General features: G+C 38.7%; 1 protein-coding gene across 1 annotated transcript in view; it reads right to left on the reverse strand.

Moving 5' to 3' along the window:
- The window catches only part of PIGU (phosphatidylinositol glycan anchor biosynthesis class U), an 88,368-nt gene that overhangs the window by 68,449 nt on the left and 1,865 nt on the right, over positions 1–18,054 (reverse strand). The window contains exons 2-3 of the mRNA XM_081097018.1: positions 12,533–12,597; positions 66–125 (exon numbers count right to left, since the gene is read on the reverse strand). Of these exons, the coding sequence (XP_080953144.1) occupies positions 66–125; positions 12,533–12,597 (125 nt within the window). The remainder of the gene's footprint in view (positions 1–65; positions 126–12,532; positions 12,598–18,054) is intronic.

An 18,054-nucleotide genomic window follows, 5' to 3' on the forward strand; every position in this document is an offset into this window, starting at 1 on the left:
AAAAAGATTAAAGACAATAAAATTTAAAATATATACATATTCATTTTATGTGGAAGGTTGCTTACCATAAATACCAATTCAGCATAGTCAATCAGGAAATGAAAGAGGTATATTATTAATGGAGTCTGCAGGAGAAAAACAAACAAGCAAATTAACATAAGTCTTACTATTATCAGTTTCCATAGTAGGGGGTGGGGTTAGAAGCTAGCCTGTCAGTAACAATGTCTTTTTTTCCTAGAATACTGTTCTATGCTACCTGGCCAGTGTACATATGAGGGAGAATAAATTTGTATCACTGGATAATTTTGTGCCACTAGGAATATCTGCTGAATTGAATAAAGAGAATAAACAAAACCCAACACGATAAATATCTGTTTAAGAAGTGTTAACACACTACAGGTATAAGGTGAACTTTAGTTCTAAGACTTATATAATAGCTTCTTTGGGTTAATGTTTACATGATATATCTTTTTCCATATTTTTACTTTCAATTTTGTGTCCTTGTATGCAAGATGTATTTCTTAAAAACAGCATATAATTGTCTTTAATATTATCTGACAATGATTACCTTTTAGTTAGATTTTTAGTCTATTTACAGTTAATCTAATTATTGATTTACTTTTGTTTTAATCTTACTATTTTCCATTTGTCCCATTTTCTCTATGCTATTGTCTCTCCTTTCTTGCTTGCTTCTGCATATTTTTATTATTCCATTTTCCTCTCTATTAGCTTGTTGGTTATACAGGGTGGGCAAAGGTAGGTTTACAGTTGTGAGTATGTGAAACAGTTTATTCTTTGTTTTATCCTCACCCAAGGACATATTTTTCCCACTGATTTCTAGAGAGAGTGGAAGGGAGGGAGGAGGAGGAGAGAGAGAGAAAAATAGATGTAAAAGAAACACATCAATTGGTTGCCTCCTTCACACACTCTTACCGGGGCTGGGGAACCTACAACCAAGGTACGTGCTCTTTTTTTAAAAAAATGTGTTTTATTGATTTTTTACAGAGAGGAAGGGAGAGGGGTAGAGAGTTAGAAACATCGATGAGAGAGAAGCATCAATCAGCTGCCTCCTGAACACCCCTTACGGGGGATGTGCCCGCAACCAAGGTACATGCCCTTGACTGGAATCGAACCTGGGACCCTTCAGTCCGCAGGCCGACACTCTAATCCACTGAGCCAAACTGGTTAGGGCCCGAGGTACGTGCTCTTAACTGGGAATCAAACCAGTGACCCTTCAGTCCAAGGGTGGACACTCTAACCACTGAGCCAAACCAGCCAGGGTAAGAGTTTATTCTTGTATTATTATTTATTATTATTTTCCATACAAACAACTGTAAACCTACTTTTGCCCCACCCTATATATTTAGCTACTATTCTTTCTTTTTCTTTTTTTGTTTTTTTTGTGTTTTTTTTTTAATTAAATCTTTATTGTTCAGATTATTACAGTTGTTCCTCTTTGCCCCCCCCCCCCCTACTATTCTTTCAATGGTAAACCTTCACATTATGATGTAAATCATTGGCTTTGATTAGAATATAATATAAATTATTATCTTTCCTACTTCCTAGACAATATAAAGACCTCTGAACACTTTAACTCCATATAGCTCCTCCCAGTCTTTTGTATTACTGTTGTTACAACTTTAATTCTATATATAAAACCCACAAGACATTATTTTATACAGTAAATATTTATGTAGATTTACCCACATTTTTACCATTTTCATTGTTATTTACTCCTTCCTATATTTCATGATGCTGTAAAGGACATAATCCTTCTGTTCTTTTGTATTATTTTAATGCAACAGTCTTGGCAACAAATTCTATCTATTTTTAAATTTTTTATTGATTTTTTTTTTTTTTTTAGAGAGAGAAACACTGATTTGTTGTTTCACTTATTTATGCATTCATAGGTTGATTCTTGTATGTGCCCTAAGCAGGGTCTAACCCGCAATCCTGATTTTTTGGGACGATGCTCTTTAACCAACTCAGCTACTCGGCCAGAGCCTTATCAGTTTTCATTTGCTTGAAAGTCCCTTTATTTTGCCTTCATTTCTGAGAGATATTTTCACTTAATACAGAATTCTATGTTTGGCAGATAATTCTAACTCTCCATTGTCTTTTGAATTTCCACCACTTTTGTTGGTGAAAAGTTAGTTTCCATTTTACTATTCTTTGGCTACTTTTAATATCTTTGGTTTGGGGCAGTTTTTATGATGTATGCTTTCCTTTTAATTTATCCTGCTTGTGTTTATAGGGCTTTGGGATTAAAATCTCTCAAAAACATTGAAAAAATTTCCAGCCACCCCTTTAAATAGTGTTTCTGCCTCATTCTGTCTCTTTTCCCATGCTGGAACTCCATTTGTATGTATGTTAAACCTTTTTTGCTGTGTCTCATAAAGCTTTTTTTTTCTCCGTTTTTTATCCTTTTCTCTCCAAGTTCCAATCTGAATATTTTCTACAGACCTATCTTCCAGATCACTAATCCTTTCTTTACCTTTGTATAACCTGCTATTAAAGTCTTAATTTGTTATTCTGTTTTCCAGTTCTAGAATTTCCATTTGATTCATCCTTACATATTACAGTTCCCTGGTAAAATTCTCTGTCTTGGCATCTCTTTTTTGAACATATTAATTATTGGTTGCAGTTATGTATTTTAAAATCCAAATTTGATAACTCAATATCTAGATCACCTGTGAATGTTTTTATTGCTTTTTTTCCCTGCCACTTATTATGCTTAGTAATTTTGGACTGAATGATGAACATTTGTGTATGAAAAATTGCAGAGATTCTAAATGAGGCTATTTTCCTTCAGAAAGGTTTTTGTTATTTTGTGTATGTTTTTTGGTGTTTTGTTTTGTTTTTTTTAGAGAGAAAGGAAGGGAGAGTAAGAGATAGAAAAGCCAATGGGAGAGAGAGAACATCAGTCGGCTGCCTCCTGCAGGCCCCTACTGAGGGGTCAACTCAGGCATGTTTGTTTCTTGACTAGGGAATCTAACCAGTGACCTATGGTGCATGGGTTGACACTCAACCACTGAACCACACCAGTCAAGCCAGAAAGGATTTCTTTAAGTTCTGGCAAGCAATTAGAATAGAATTATATCACATTAATCTAATCAGGGGTTTAGCAAATTAGAAGCTGGATTCAGTCTTTACAAAACTAGTCTATAATAATATCTACCCTTCTTTCTTGAGAATAGTCCTTCAGAGGGCCCAAGTGAAAGCCAAGTCCTCTACCAGAGCCCTGCCACCTTGGTTAGCCATGCATTCAAATTCATATTCCCGAGCACCATAAGATCGCCAATAATTCCTTAACCTTCTACCAGCCAATTTCTGTTCTGTTTTTCTGCCTCTCAGCCTGTGCCTCTTATAAATTGGTAAATGCATCAAGGAGAAAGCAGCTCGGAATGTCAGTCTCACATTTTGTACTTTCTTCTCTGGAACCTCAGCCTCTTAAATCTTGGCTATCTTGGTACTTTCCAGTGACTTCAAGCAGATGTTTTTTTGTATTCATCCTGCTTTTCTAATTGTTCTATGGAGGAGGGTTGGTCTGCTACTGTAATAGGAAAGTGCATGACTTGGTTTTAGTGAGTCCATGCTGGTGACTCAGGAGCGCCTCTTCCCAAACCCAAATACACACAAAAATGTGTCCTATAATATTGTAAAGGTCATCGACAGGCTTTGTAGTGAGAACAAGCTAGCTTTGGAATCAGACACAAGTTTAAAACCAGGTTCCACTAGCTCAGCGGTTCTCAACCTGTGGGTCAAGACCCCTTTGGGGTCGAATGACCCTTTCACAGGGCTCACCTAAGACCATTGGAAAACACATATATAATTACATATTGTTTTTGTGACTAATCACTATGCTTTAATTATGTTCAATTTGTAACAATGAAAATACATCCTGCATATCAGATATTTACATTACGATTCATAACAGTAGCAAAATTACAGTTATGAAGTAGCAACGAAAATAATTTTATGGTTGGGGGTCACCACAACATGAGGAACTGTATTAAAGGGTCACAGCATTAGGAAGGTTGAGAACCACTGCACTAGCTGGTTTGGCTCTGTGGATAGAGCATTGACCTGCGGACTAAAGGGCACATGGCCGGGGTCCAGGCTTGATCCCCAATTCAGGGCGTGCAGGAGGCAGCCGATCAATGATTCTCTCGCATCATTGATGTTCCCATCTCTCTTTCTCCCTTCCTCTCTGAAATCAATAGAAGTATATTAAAACCAGATTTCACCTGTGTACCTTTGGACAAGTTGTTTCCCCTCTGAGCCTTAGTTTCCTCAGCTGTAAAATAAGAATAGTGACCTATTTCACAGGGTTCTTGGAAGGATGAAGTGTAATTTGCACAAAGTACTTAGCATACAGTAAACCTCAATTTATTAGCTACCTGAGATCAACTTTTTACCTCTTTTTGAAAATGGGGGCATCAGCTTTGCCTTTCAAAGTTCTAAAAGAATTAAGCTTTTACAACTATCTACTAATGGATTCTTTTTTCCCCATTTATCTTTGTTAGTAAAAAGTAGTAACTTGATATTTATATTACCAATAGCCTCCTTTCAAAGTGTTTTGATGTTTCAGATAGTTTAGAATGGCTCTAAATTAGTCTCAGAAATATCAGAACAAATAGTTCTCAAAAAGCCTATCAGTAAATGGGCTGGTTTCCATTATGAACTAACATATATGCAATAGTTTAACTGCATATAATACTATTTATAGAGAAGCCTACACTCCCAATAAAGGTTGTTAAATTCACAATTTAACTATCAATACTTAGCTAAACATAGAACACAGCACATCTGTTGAAGGAAGTCATTAAATCTAACCTGTGGTTGCTAAATTCCTTTTTTCTCTCCTGTACAGATTTTCCTTCTCCACTTTCACCTATTCTCACCTTTCCCTAAGAACTAAAATCTGTTGAAGATTAACAATGCAAAGCAATGATGGACTTTCTTTTCAAAAGTATTCTTTTCATTTGGCTTGACATAATTTTATTTATTTATATTTTATTACTCCAAAATACTAAACTACAGCTGGCTATAAATTTATGAACACCCAGCTTATAAGAAAATTAACCCATAATCATGAATGAGGAGCAAAGGGCTCTGAGTTTGAAGTTGTCTCCCCTGTGTTTGAGGGAAGCAGCTGTTTTGCCCCTGCATCCAGAGTTCTTAAAAATTAACAGTCCTAGCCCTAACCGGTTTGGCTCAGTGGATAGAGCATCGGCCTGTGGACTGAAGGGTCCCAGGTTCGATCCCCAGTGCGGGGTGTGCAGGAGGCAGCTGATAGATGTTTCTGACTCTCTATCCCTCTCCCTTTCTCTCTGTAAAAAAATCAATAAAATATATGTTTAAAAAAATTAACAGTCCTAAAGGGATTATTTTATACATGTAAAGAATGAGTTAACATGCTTCTTCTAGCTAGAAATCACTATCTCATGCCTTTATCCTCTTTTATACAAGTGCATGTGCACACACACACACACACACACACACACACACACCTGAAAAAGAGTAACAATGTGTTCTAGCCTTCCTCATTGTATCTAAGAATGCATTTTCCCAGAGAAATGACATTTTAAACTATGGTTAAGAGGTTAGACATAGCTCTTCCATTTATTCATTCAACATACACTTTCTGAAAGGACTATTTCATATCTTCCCCTCTCCTCAACCACCAACCTCCCTCCCCACTTCTTACTTTCAACCAACAAGCTCATTTCTTATTCCACTAAGAGAAACAATTGAATGAGAACTACCTTATTTTCCTCTTACCCAGTTGACCAACTTTCTATATCTATACCTATATTCTCTACCTGTCTCATATTAACAGTGATGAATTTCCTTTTTTCTTATCTAAAGCCAAATCCTCCACCTATCAACTGGATCCCATTCCTTCTTGCCTCCTCAAAGACACGGTTCATTCAATTATCATCTCTTTCTAACATTATCAACTTCTTGATCCATAGAATTATTTCCAATAGCAATTAAATATGCAGATACTAATATTTTAAAAGTCTTCATAGATATCTCCTCTAGCTACCATACCATTTCTCTGGCCTCTTTTAGAGCAAAACTCTTCACAAAGGTTGTATCTGCCTCAGTATACTTTAATCAGTCTCGTCCCAATAGTCCACTGAAAATGTTGTTGCCAAAGTTTTTAAAGATCTCAATTTGGGCAAATCAATCTTCAGTCCAAATTTTCCCCATCTTGCAATAACAGTTGACACAATTTTCACTCCCTCCTTAAAGCACTTCATTCATCTGGCTTCCATGTACTACATTATCTTAGCATTCCTCCTTTTCAACTTTATTTGCTAGTTCCTCTTCGCCTTCCCAACATTGATATATTGGAGTGCTCTAGGTATCTGTATTCTTCTTTATGTAAATTTACTCCCTATGAGTCTTAGTGATCTATTTCTCTGTAACAAATTATCCTAAAACTTATCTTAAAACAACACACATTTATTATGTCACACAGTGTCTGAGAGTCAGGAATCCAGGAGTGGCTTATTTGGGTGGCTCTGGCACAGAGTCTCTCATGAGGTTGCAGTCTCTAAAGGGGTTTGAGTATCTGCTTCTAAGCTTACTCATTGAGCTGTTGACAGGAAGATTCAGTTCCTCATCATAAAGGCTTCTCCATAAGGTTGGTCATGACATGGCTTCCCCCAGAGCCAGTGATCCAAGAGAGAGAAAGAAGCTGCAGAAGTCTAAGACAGAAGTTGCAGTGTCTTTTATAACCTAATCTAGGAAGTGACACACCACCATTTCTAACATATTCTACTGGTCACACAAACCAACTTTGGTACAATGAGAAAGAGATTACATACTGTGAATACCAGAAGTTGGAAATCTTTAGGGGACATCTTGGATGGAAGCTGGCTATCATGCTAGGTAATGGCATCCAGTCTAATGTTTTCAAATATCATCTATAGATTGATCCCAATTTTATACCTCCAGCCTGGACCTGTCTTCTTGCATTTCACATTGGTATAACCAATTGCTTTAACACTGCCATTTGGATATCCAATAAGCACTTCAAAAGTAACATGGTAAAATCTGAACTCTTTTTCCACCCCACTAAAACCTGTTCCTCCTTTAGTATGCTTCATCTCATTAAATAACACCACCATTCACTCAACTGCTTAGGACAAAAGTCTGCTATCTTTAAAATCCTCTCTTGCCTTCATATCTTGCATCCAATTTATTAACAAGTCTACCTCTAAAAATATAACTTGAATCTATCACTTTTTAAAGAATCTAATAATTTTTCACCATATTAATTGTTACCACTCTAGTTCCAAGCCACCGTCATCCTGCTTAGACTACTGTATAAGTATCCTCACCATTTCTTCCTTGCTTCACTTCTTGCCCCTAGATTCAATTTTCCTCACAGTGTCCACAACAATATTTATCAAATGTAAAATAAATATGAACACTTCTTTCCTGGTTTAAAAGTCTTTCAATATGTAAAAGTAAAATCTACTTGCTATTGTGGACAGTGGGGTTGTTGAAAGATCTCATGATGGCTGGGTGAAAACTTGTTCTAAAACTCACTGAAATGCCAAAATGAGATCCTTACCTCCAGGTTGGCTACTCTACCTGAGAATCCACTGTTATTGATTGGGATTACTACAAGGTCATGGGTGAAGGCCAGCTTGGCACATGGCTTTGAGAAGCTTAATGTCCTGAAGATGCCTGTGCCAGAAGACAAATAAACTGTCCAAGTGGATACTAAAGAAAAAAAAAGATGTTAAAGTTTTGCTGAGTTTTTTGTCTCCCTCAGAGATCACGACTGAAGAACATGAAAGGGCTGGAGAACATGAAGAACATAATTCCATTTGCTCAAATGACCATTGAGGATGTGAATGAAGTCCTCCCAGAAACCAAATTAAATAAGAAGTATCCCAATAGGCCTCACTAGCCAATTAAGGTTTTATAAACTTGAATCTTGGAGGAAGCTCTGGCCCTCCTATTACAAACTCTGGACATTAAAAATAATTATATTGCCCTAGCCAATCTGGCTCAGTGGATAGAGCGTCGGCTTTCGGACTGAAGGGTCTTGGGTTCGATTCCCGTCAAGGGCACATACCCGGGTTGTGGGCTCAATCCCCAGTGGGGGGCAGCAGATCAATGATTCTCTCTCATGTAGATGTTTCTTTCTCCCTCCCCCTTCCTCTCTGAAACCAATAAAAATATTAAAAATAATTATATTAAAAATGAATAGAAAATCCAAATTCCTAACCATGTCTATAAAAAGTTCTACATAATCTGGCCCCTAACTTCTTCTCAAAATTTATCTCTATTATTTTCCTCTTTGTTCATTCTGCCTTAGCAACACTGGCCATTTTTCTGCAATTCACAAATGCCAAGCTCATTCCCAAATCAGGGACATCATATAGCTTACTCTCTTCATTTAGATCTCTTATTCAAATTTCACTTCCTTAGAGAGTATTCCCTGAACACTATCTAATATTAACACATATATGACTGTCACTCTTTCCCTTTACCCAACTTTAATTTTCTACATGTACTTACCACTTAATTGAAATCTCATTTTTTTAAACTTTAGCTTTATAGAGGAAAAATCAGTATAAAATACTATTTGATAAATTTTGACCTAAGAATACATTCATGAAACCATCACCACAACCTATCCACCATCCCCCAAAATTTATCAATTTTATGTTCATCCCAAAGAACCAACTTTGTTTCAGTAATTTTCTATTGTTTTTCTGTTTCCTATTTCACTTTTTTCTGCTCTGATCTTTATTTCTTTTATTTTGCTTACTTTGAATTTATCTTCTTTTTCTAGTCTCTTGAGGTAGCACTGAGGTCATTCATTTGAGACCTTTCTTTCCTCATATAGGCATTGAGAACTGTAAATTTCCCCCTAAGTACTACTTTAGTGACATCCCATATACTTTTACAGGGTGTATTTTCATTTTCATTCAGTTCAAAATACTTTCTAATTTCCCTTCTGATTTCTTCTTTAATTCATGGGTTACTTAGGGATTAGTTACTTAATTTTTAAATATTTGGAGATTCTCCAGATATCTTTCTGATACCAATTTTTTATTTAGTTCCATAGTAGATAGAGAATATACTTTGTATGACTTCAACCCTTTTAAATTTATTGAGTTTTATTCTATGGCTCAGAATATAATCTATCCTGCCAATGTTTCATATACACTTAAAAATTATGTGTTTTGCTCATTGGATGGAATGTTCCATAAATGTCAATGCAGTCAAGTTGGTGGATAGTGTTTTTCAAGTCTTTTATATATCTGCTTATTCTATTAATCATTGAGAGAAGAATATTTAAATCTCTGACTATAACTGTAAATTTGTCTATTTCTCCTTGCAGGTCTATCAGTTTTCATGTATTTCAAAACTCTGCCATTAAGTACATAAAAATTTTAAATTGCTATGTCCTCTTGATGAATTGACATCTTTATTGTGATGAAATCACCTTCCTTATCCCTGGTGATATTCTTTGCTCTGAAATGTTTGTTTTCTTTTTTTTTTTTTTTCTTTCTTTTTTTTTTTTTTAAATATATTTTATTGGTTTTTTACAGAGAGGAAGGGAGAGAGATAGAGAGTTAGAAACATCGATGAGAGAAACATCGATCAGCTGCCTCCTGCACACCTCCTACTGGGAGATGTGCCCGCAACCCAGGTACATGCCCTTGACCGGAATCGAACCTGGGACCTTTCAGTCCGCAGGCCGACGCTCTATCCACTGAGCCAAACCGGTTTCGGCTGAAATGTTTGTTTTCTTACAAACTCACTGTCTGTTTCTTTCAGAAATATAAGTACCATGAGGCCAAGGGTTGTATTTTGTTCTGTATCCCCAGCACCTTGCAGCATAGCTGGCATTTGGTATATATTTAACAAGTTTTTATTAAAGGAAGAGAGAAGGGAAGGAGGGATTAGAATACACATGCAGATACAGAGCTACACACTAGTATTAAAAAATAAATGAAAAGGTGCCAGTACTTGTTCTGACGAGCATATATTATAATGGGCGAAACATGTACAAAGGTAATTTCAAGAGTGTGATATGAGTCATAAAAAGGATAAGCAAAGATACTTTGCAAAATACAGGAGGAACATCAAACCTAGTCTAAGGTGATGAGTAATGGCTCCTGGAAGGGTAAAACCTAAGCTAATATCAGAATAGAGAACAAACCCCCCCAAAAAGGGAAGAATGGCCCTCCATAAGGAGACAATGGCATGAAAAAGATACATAGATAATATGGTGCTGGAGCATAACGAAAGTATGTCAGGATTCTCTCAGGGGATTCCTAGTCTGTCTAGAAAACATACTGCCCAGGGCCTATAGCACCCAGAGCCCTCCTGGCTAGTGGGCTACTCTCTGGTATGCCCATACAGCCTGTTCCCAATAACTGAACTGTGTGCTTATTCTCTTAAATTATTCCTAACCTACTTCTGCTAGTAGTTCTTGTTATTATGGTTTGATTAGATAGCAATACAAAGATAATGAATTATGAATGCAAAAGACAATTGTTATCTCCATGAGAACTAGGTTGAATAATGCTTTAGAAAATGAGATGAAAGAAAAAAAATAGTGCTCAAAGTAGGTATTAGGGAGACATCTGTAAAATTTGGGGATTAAATGGTCAAATTAGAAAACTTCTACTTTAAAATAATATGGTCAATAAGAATAGGAAGGCCCTAACTGGTTTGGCTCAGTGGATAGCGCAGGGGTGGGCAACCCCTGGCATGAGTGCCAAACATGGCACGCCAGTAACTTTTTCTGGCACGCGAAACCCTCTCTTATAATCTTCCATTTACAATTTTTTTCTTAATATCGACTTCTTTATTTGTCAGATAAATTCAGTGTAGTTGCATCTTAGATAAATAAATAATTTTAATTAACAAGTTATCTTAAAGACCATAGACATGGATTGATGAGAGAGGGGAAGAGCAATGCCTCTGCCTTAACTCTCCCTGCCTTCCTAGATCCGACCAGTGTTTTGGTTTCATCCACATACGCTTGTGAATCTTTGTTCTCAGTGATGAATTTTGTTAAGTCTCATAATTAGGAGTAGCCTGACGGATGAAAGTAGTAGCTCATGCATATCTCTGAAGGTCACGAAATATAAACCTGATGTAAAATCTCTGTCATCAGTGATGCAGCAGCAAAAGTCCCACTGATAATATCAAATGGAGTCATAAAGTTTTCTGTCGGACTATCAGTGTACATGTATACATTAAAAAATAAATGTATTTTTCATCATCATATACTGTGTTTTTGTCGCTCGAATGAATTTTATTATTTCTTCAAGGTTCTTCACATATGTACACCTTAAGAGATATCAAGTAGGTGTAACATGTTCTCAAAAAATTAGGGTTGGCACACAGAAGAATTTTGAGTCAGAGATTTTGCTGGTTTTGGCACGCACTCACAAAAAGGTTGCCCACCCCTGGGATAGAGTGTTGGCCTGTGGACTGAAGAGTCCCGGGTTTGATTCGGGTCAAAGGCATGTACCTTGGTAGGAGGCATGCAGGAGGTAGCTAATAGATGTTTCTCTCTCATCGATGTTTCTAACTCTCTATCCCTCTCCCTTCCTCTCTGTAAAATAAAAATAAAATAGGAAGGGAAGAATGGAAAGAAATATGGTTGATGTGGTAAGTAGGGTCCACCAGGCATTATGCCCCAAAAGGTGTTTGAATTTCATCCTGAGGTCAATGGTGAGCACTCAAAGGTACTAAGCAGGACAACAACAAAATCAGATTCACATTTTACAAAGATGGCTCTGACTGCAGAATAAAGGAGCAAGATGATGCAGAAAGACATGTCAAGCCCAGCAGGCGTGGCTCAGTGATTGAGCATTTACCTATGAACCAGGAGGTCATGGTTCAATTCCTGGTCAGGGCACATGCCCAGATTGTGGGCTCAATCCCCAGTAGGGGGCATGTAGGAGGCAGCCAATCAATGATTCTCTCATCATTGATGTTTCTATCTCTCTCTCCCTCTCCCTTCCTCTCTGAAATCAATAAAAATATATTTAAAAACAAATGCTAAAAAAAAAAAAAAGATTTGTCAGGTAACCCAAGCAAGAATGGTGAATTAAGAGTGATTTTATTATTCTTACGAACTAATTTTATGGGTTAAATAGGCTTTTATGGGCTTTCTAAGAAACCAACATTGCTATCACAATTTTCATGGGAAAACATGTTCCAAAGAACCAATTACATGCCAATTAGCATACAACCTATTCAGAAACTGGGAACTGTTTATAATTCACTTGCCATTAAAAATGGTAACCTCTACAGAAGTCTCATGTGCCTCCCCAAAGTCCAATCTTAATATGGATCATTTCTACTGCAACCATGAAAACTTCTTATGTGAAGGACATGTACAAAAGGGCTATTTCTAAATATGATTTTCAAAAAATAGATCTTTTTAAATGTTTGTACTAACTGGAGGCTAGGCTTTGGTATTTGTGGCTATAAATTACTCTTAGTACCCATAAAAGAAAACAAGAACACTTACTTCATGAAATACTGCTCCTGAATATGGAGACACTCCCAAGTCCAACAGTGAGAGGCCTTCAACCACTGAAAAGTAAGACATCCAAGTTCATTTTACTTCAAAGACATATGCAGATGGCCATAAGCCAGTGTTAGATACTCCCAGGACAAAAAAAAAAAAAAGGCCTTATAGTTTATCTAAACCCCTTAACCTTATTCCCAGAAAGTGGGTCTAAGTCTTGATTGGAACATTTCTGATAATGGGGAGCTTTCTTCCATACAGTATCCCTTTCCCTTGTGGCAAACCATTCATTATGGGAACGTTTTATATTAAACTATAAATTTCCTTTGATCTCCTTGTAACTTCCACCTACTTTAAACTGTTTCATTTATGTATATTCTGCTCCATTTCAAAACACAGTAAGATAACAAATTAGAAACTTGTGAGAAACGTTGCTCATAGGTGGTGAAATGAGCAATCACTAATAGTGGTTCTCAACCTTCCTAATGCCGCGACCCTTTAATACAGTTCCTCATGTTGTGGTGACCCCCAACCATAAAATTATTTTCGTTGCTACTTCATAACTGTAATTTTGCTACTGTTATGAATCATAATGTAAATATCTGATATGCAGGATGTATTTTCATTGTTCGCGACCCACAGGTTGAGAACCGCTGCTTATGTGCTTTGTTTGACATTTGCATTAATTTTTCTTCAATATGTACCTTTTAAGTGTATGCTTTTTGACTCAGAAATGATTGTTCTCAGGGCAATTTATCCAAAGAAGAAAGTTCATTACCATGCTCAAGAGTGGGGAAAAATTAAAAATAATCCCAATGTCCATTAATGGAGATTTATTTAAATTGCTATCGTTTCTGACTCACTTACTTCAGCCAGTATCATCACTGTTCTTCGTATTATTGAAACTCAAAATCTTAGAATTAGCCATTTTGACTTTCATTACTGTGCTAAGAACTTCAACATGGATCATCTAATTTAATGGGGTACATATTATAACTTCCTATTTTATAAATGAGAAAGCTGATGTTGGAGATCATACAGATAGTAAATGGCAGAGGCAGAGAGGGACTAAAATCCTCTTTAAGATCCCAGACCCTGTGCTCTTTTATTTTTATTTTTTCTCCTTTATTGATTAAGGTATTACAAATGTGTGCTTATCCCCCCATTGCCCTGTGCTCTTAATGACCATACTACATTGCCTCATCTTGGATCCTTCACCCTGTCAATCCTATAAGCAACCAGATCTTATGGTTTCTTTTCTTCCATATCTATATATATAAAAGCCTAAGCGACTGAACGACCAAATGACTGGTCGACCGGTCACTATGATGCCCACTAATCACCAAGGGGCAGACACTCAACACAGGAGTTGCCCCCTGGTGGTCAGTGCACTCCCACAACCAACCTCCCATGGTCCCTCCCCCTGCCAGCCAACCTCCCTCGGGCCTTCCCCCTAGCCAACCTCCCATGGCCCAGATTGGCCCCTATTGCTGGCCAAGCCAAGGGACCCCACCCGTGCACGAAGTCGTGCACTGGGCCTCTAGTTTGTTCAATAAGTAGTTAACTATGCAATTACTCTATGCCAGACACAAAGAATTCAGGGATGACTAAAACAGTTCTAATCTTCAAGGAACTCATAATACAGTAGAGAAACTAGATATAAACAAAGAATTATGATATAAAATGAGAAATGCTCTTAAGCCCAGCCAGCATAGCTCAATGGTTGAGAGTAAACTTATGAACCAGGAGGTCATGGTTCAATTCCTGGTTAGGGCACATGCCTGGGTTGTGGGCTCAATCCCCAGTGTGGGGCATGCAGGAGGCAGCTGATCAATGATTCTCTCTCCTCACTGATGTTTCCATCTCTCTCTCCTCCCTTCTCTGAAATTAATAAAAATATAAAAAACAAAAAAAGAAATGCTCTTAATAGAGGTATGTATAAACTGCTAAGAGAGCAGAGGAAGGAGGGCCTAATACTGCCTTGGGTCTTATGGTATCCAGAAGAAAGCAGGAACCAAGTGGCTTCAACAAAAAATTAAATGCAAATATTATATGCAGATATATAAAATCTAAGTTCTTACCATCATACATATGAATTACTACTACCTTTATTACCATTTGTCACCTGGGAAACTGGGACAAATTACTTATCTTCTCTAAATCTCAGTTTCCTCAACTGTCAAATGAGGAAAATAACACCATCTAACAGAGAATAACTGGAGGATAAAATGAGGCTTATCATAATCTCTATTATACAGAATTTTTATTTATTTATTTACTTATTTTAAAAATCTTTATTGTTGAAAGTATTACATATGTCCCTGTTTTTTCCTCCATTGACCCCCTCCAGCCCACCCCCATCCCCTACCCCAGGCCTTCACCACCCTGTCAGTGTTGATGGGTTATACATATATGCATACAAGTTCTTTGGTTGATTACCTCCCACCCATCCACCCTCCCCCACCTTCCCTCCGAGATTCTGCACTCTGTTCCATGCTCCCATGTCTCAAGATCCACTCCATTCATCAGTTTATTTTGTTAATTAGATTCCACATGAGCGAGATCATGTAGATACTATAATGGTTACCATCAACAAATCAACAAATGAGAAGTGTTGGTGAGGATGTTAAGAAAAGGGAACCCTACTACACTGCTAGTGGGAATGCAGACTGGTGCAGCCATTATGGAAAAACAGTATGGGATTTCTTTAAAAAATTAAATAATGGAACTGCCATTTGACTCAGTGATCCCACTTCTAGGAATATATTCTAAGAAACCCGAAACACCAATCAGAAAGAATATATGCACCCCTATGTTCATACAGCATAATTTACAATAGCTAGGATCTGGAAACAGCCCAATTGCCCATCAATAGACGAATGAATGAAAAAGTTGTGGTGCATTTATTACCAAGGAATACTATGCAGCAGTAAAAAAGAATCTTTTACCCTTTGAGACAGCATGGAGGTAAATGGAGCATACCATGCTAAGTGAAATAAGTCAGTCAATGATATATAGTATTTTTAGAACTCTTAGCTCTAATTATTCTTTTTTTAAAAGTATTTTTACTGATTTCAGAAAGGAAGGGAGAGGGAGAGAGACAGAAACATCAATGATGAGAGAGAATAATTGATCAGCTGTCTCTTGCACATCCCTACTGGGGACTGAGCCCACATATGCCCTGACCAGGAATCCAACTATAACCCCCTCGTTCATAGCTCAAACACTAAGCTATGCTGGCCGGGCTCTAATTATTCTTAAACACTCACTTATTATGCCATTTCCCATTCCAAAATATTTATGGGATTGCCGTGGCTGGTGTTGCTCAGTGGTTAGAGGGATGCCCGTACACTCAAATGTTCAATTCCCAGTAAAGAGCAAATACCTGGGTTGCAGGAACAATCCCTGTCCCAAACAGGGTGAGTGTGGGAGGGAACCAATCGATGTGTCTCTCACATATCGAAGTTTCTCTCTCTATGTCCCTCCCCCACCTTTTCATTCTCTCTAAAAATCAATGGGAAAATGTCCTCGGGTGAGGATTAACAACAAAAATAAACACTAAAAATATCCTCTAGTAAAAATTAACAACAACAAAAAAAAATTTATAACATCAAAACTCTAGAATTTAAAGTTCAAGCACAGGAAGGGGACTTCTGGGGTGCTGGTAATGTTCTGTTTTTTGATCTGGGTGTTGCCCACATGGTATACACAGTTTGCAAAAATTCATTAAGCTCTACATTTATTTTCTGGGCACTGTATATACTGTACTTCAGTAAAAAAAATGTTTTTAAAGAAAATCTTCAAACCCTGCTTCGGACACTTCACATCTTAAGGCAGGGTTATGTGTCCGCAACGAGCAGAAACCGAAGTAACCACTTGAGCTAAAGCTGACCCTACACTTCACATCTTTCAACATTTCTTTAAAAATAAATTATGTATCTAATCTAATAAAAGACAAACATGCAAATTGACCGTACCTTTGCTATGCTTTAAGCCACACCTACCAGCCAATCAGAGCAACTATATGTAAATTAACCCAACCAAGATGGCGGCCGGCAGCCACGGAGCTGGAGCAAGCAGGAGGCTTGGTTGCTCCAGTAATGGAGGAAGCCAAGCTTCCCGCCTGCCGCGGCTGGGTCTGAGCTCCACTGAAGGCAACAAAGTTTCAATTATAGAAGGTAAATAAATCCCAGAATAAAAAAAAAAGAAAAAGAAAAAAAGGAGAGGCTGGGAGCTTCCATCACCAGGGGACTTGGCCAGCCTGAAAACGGCCCTCAGCCCCTCACCCAGAATGGCCAGGCAAGCCAGTGGGGACCCCCAACCCTAAAGGGGGTGTGGCCAGCCTGAAAACAGCCATCAGCCCCTCACCCAGTCTGGCCAAACCTCCATGGGGTGAGGGTCCCCACTGGGGGGTCTTGACCAGCCTACAAACAGCCATCAGCCCCTCACCCAGACTGGCCAGGCACCCCAGTGGGGACCCCCACCCTGAAGGGGGTGTGACAAGCCTGCAAACCCCCATCAGCCCCTCACCCACGCTGGCCAGGCACCCCAGCGGGACCCCCACTCTGATCCGGGACACCCTTCAGGGCAAACCAGCCAGCCCCTACCCATGCACCAAGCCTCTATCCTATATAATAAAAGGGTAATATGCAAACTGACCCTAACAGCAGAAAGACTGGGAATGACTGGTCACTATGACACACACTAACCACCAGGGGGCAGACGCTCAATGCAGGAGCTGCCCCCTGGTGGTCAGTGCACTCCCACAGGGGGAGCTCTGCTCAGCCACAAGCCAGGCTGATGGCTGCCAGTACAGTGGTGGTGGTGGGAGCCTCTCCCGTCTCCTCAGCAGCACTAAGGATATCAGACTGCAGCTTAAGTCTACTCCCCGCTGGCAAGTGGACATCCCCCGAGGGCTCCCGGGCTGCCAGAGGGATGTCTGATTGCCAGCTTAGGCCCAATCCCCCGGGGAGCGGGCCTAAGCCAGCAGGTGGTCATCCCCCGAGGGGTCGCAGCCGGCCCATCCACGGCCGCCACCCACCCCAGTTCTCTGTTTGCCATCGGGCGATTGTAGCCTGTCAGGCGGGGGATGGGACTGAGAGGTGGTCAGCATGCCTCATAGTGACTGGTCAAGCGGTCGTTCTGGTCGTTCCGCCATTAGGGTCAATTTGCATATTACCCTTTTATTATATAGGATATATATGCATATATACACTGAGTGGCCAGATTATTATGACGACCTGATGTTTGTAGGCAAATTATAATTTTGCGCTGAAGTTGCTAGAGGGCCAGACCATTATAAATAGGGAAGGAGGTTGTTTACGACGACAGTAGAAGTGATTTTTTTCTGAAGATATTGGTAAACAACGCAATTTAACAGCCTTTGAACATGGGATGATTGTTGGCGCTCGGAGACATGGAGCGAGTATCAGCAAAACAGCAGAAGGCCTGTTCAAACACCTTTTCTGTCTGCAGTTACCAAGATAAAACGTCTCCAATTCGCACAGGACCACGAGGATTGG

Source organism: Myotis nattereri, assembly GCF_964212035.1.
Source record: "Myotis nattereri genome assembly, chromosome: 8".
NCBI lineage: Eukaryota > Metazoa > Chordata > Mammalia > Chiroptera > Vespertilionidae > Myotis > Myotis nattereri.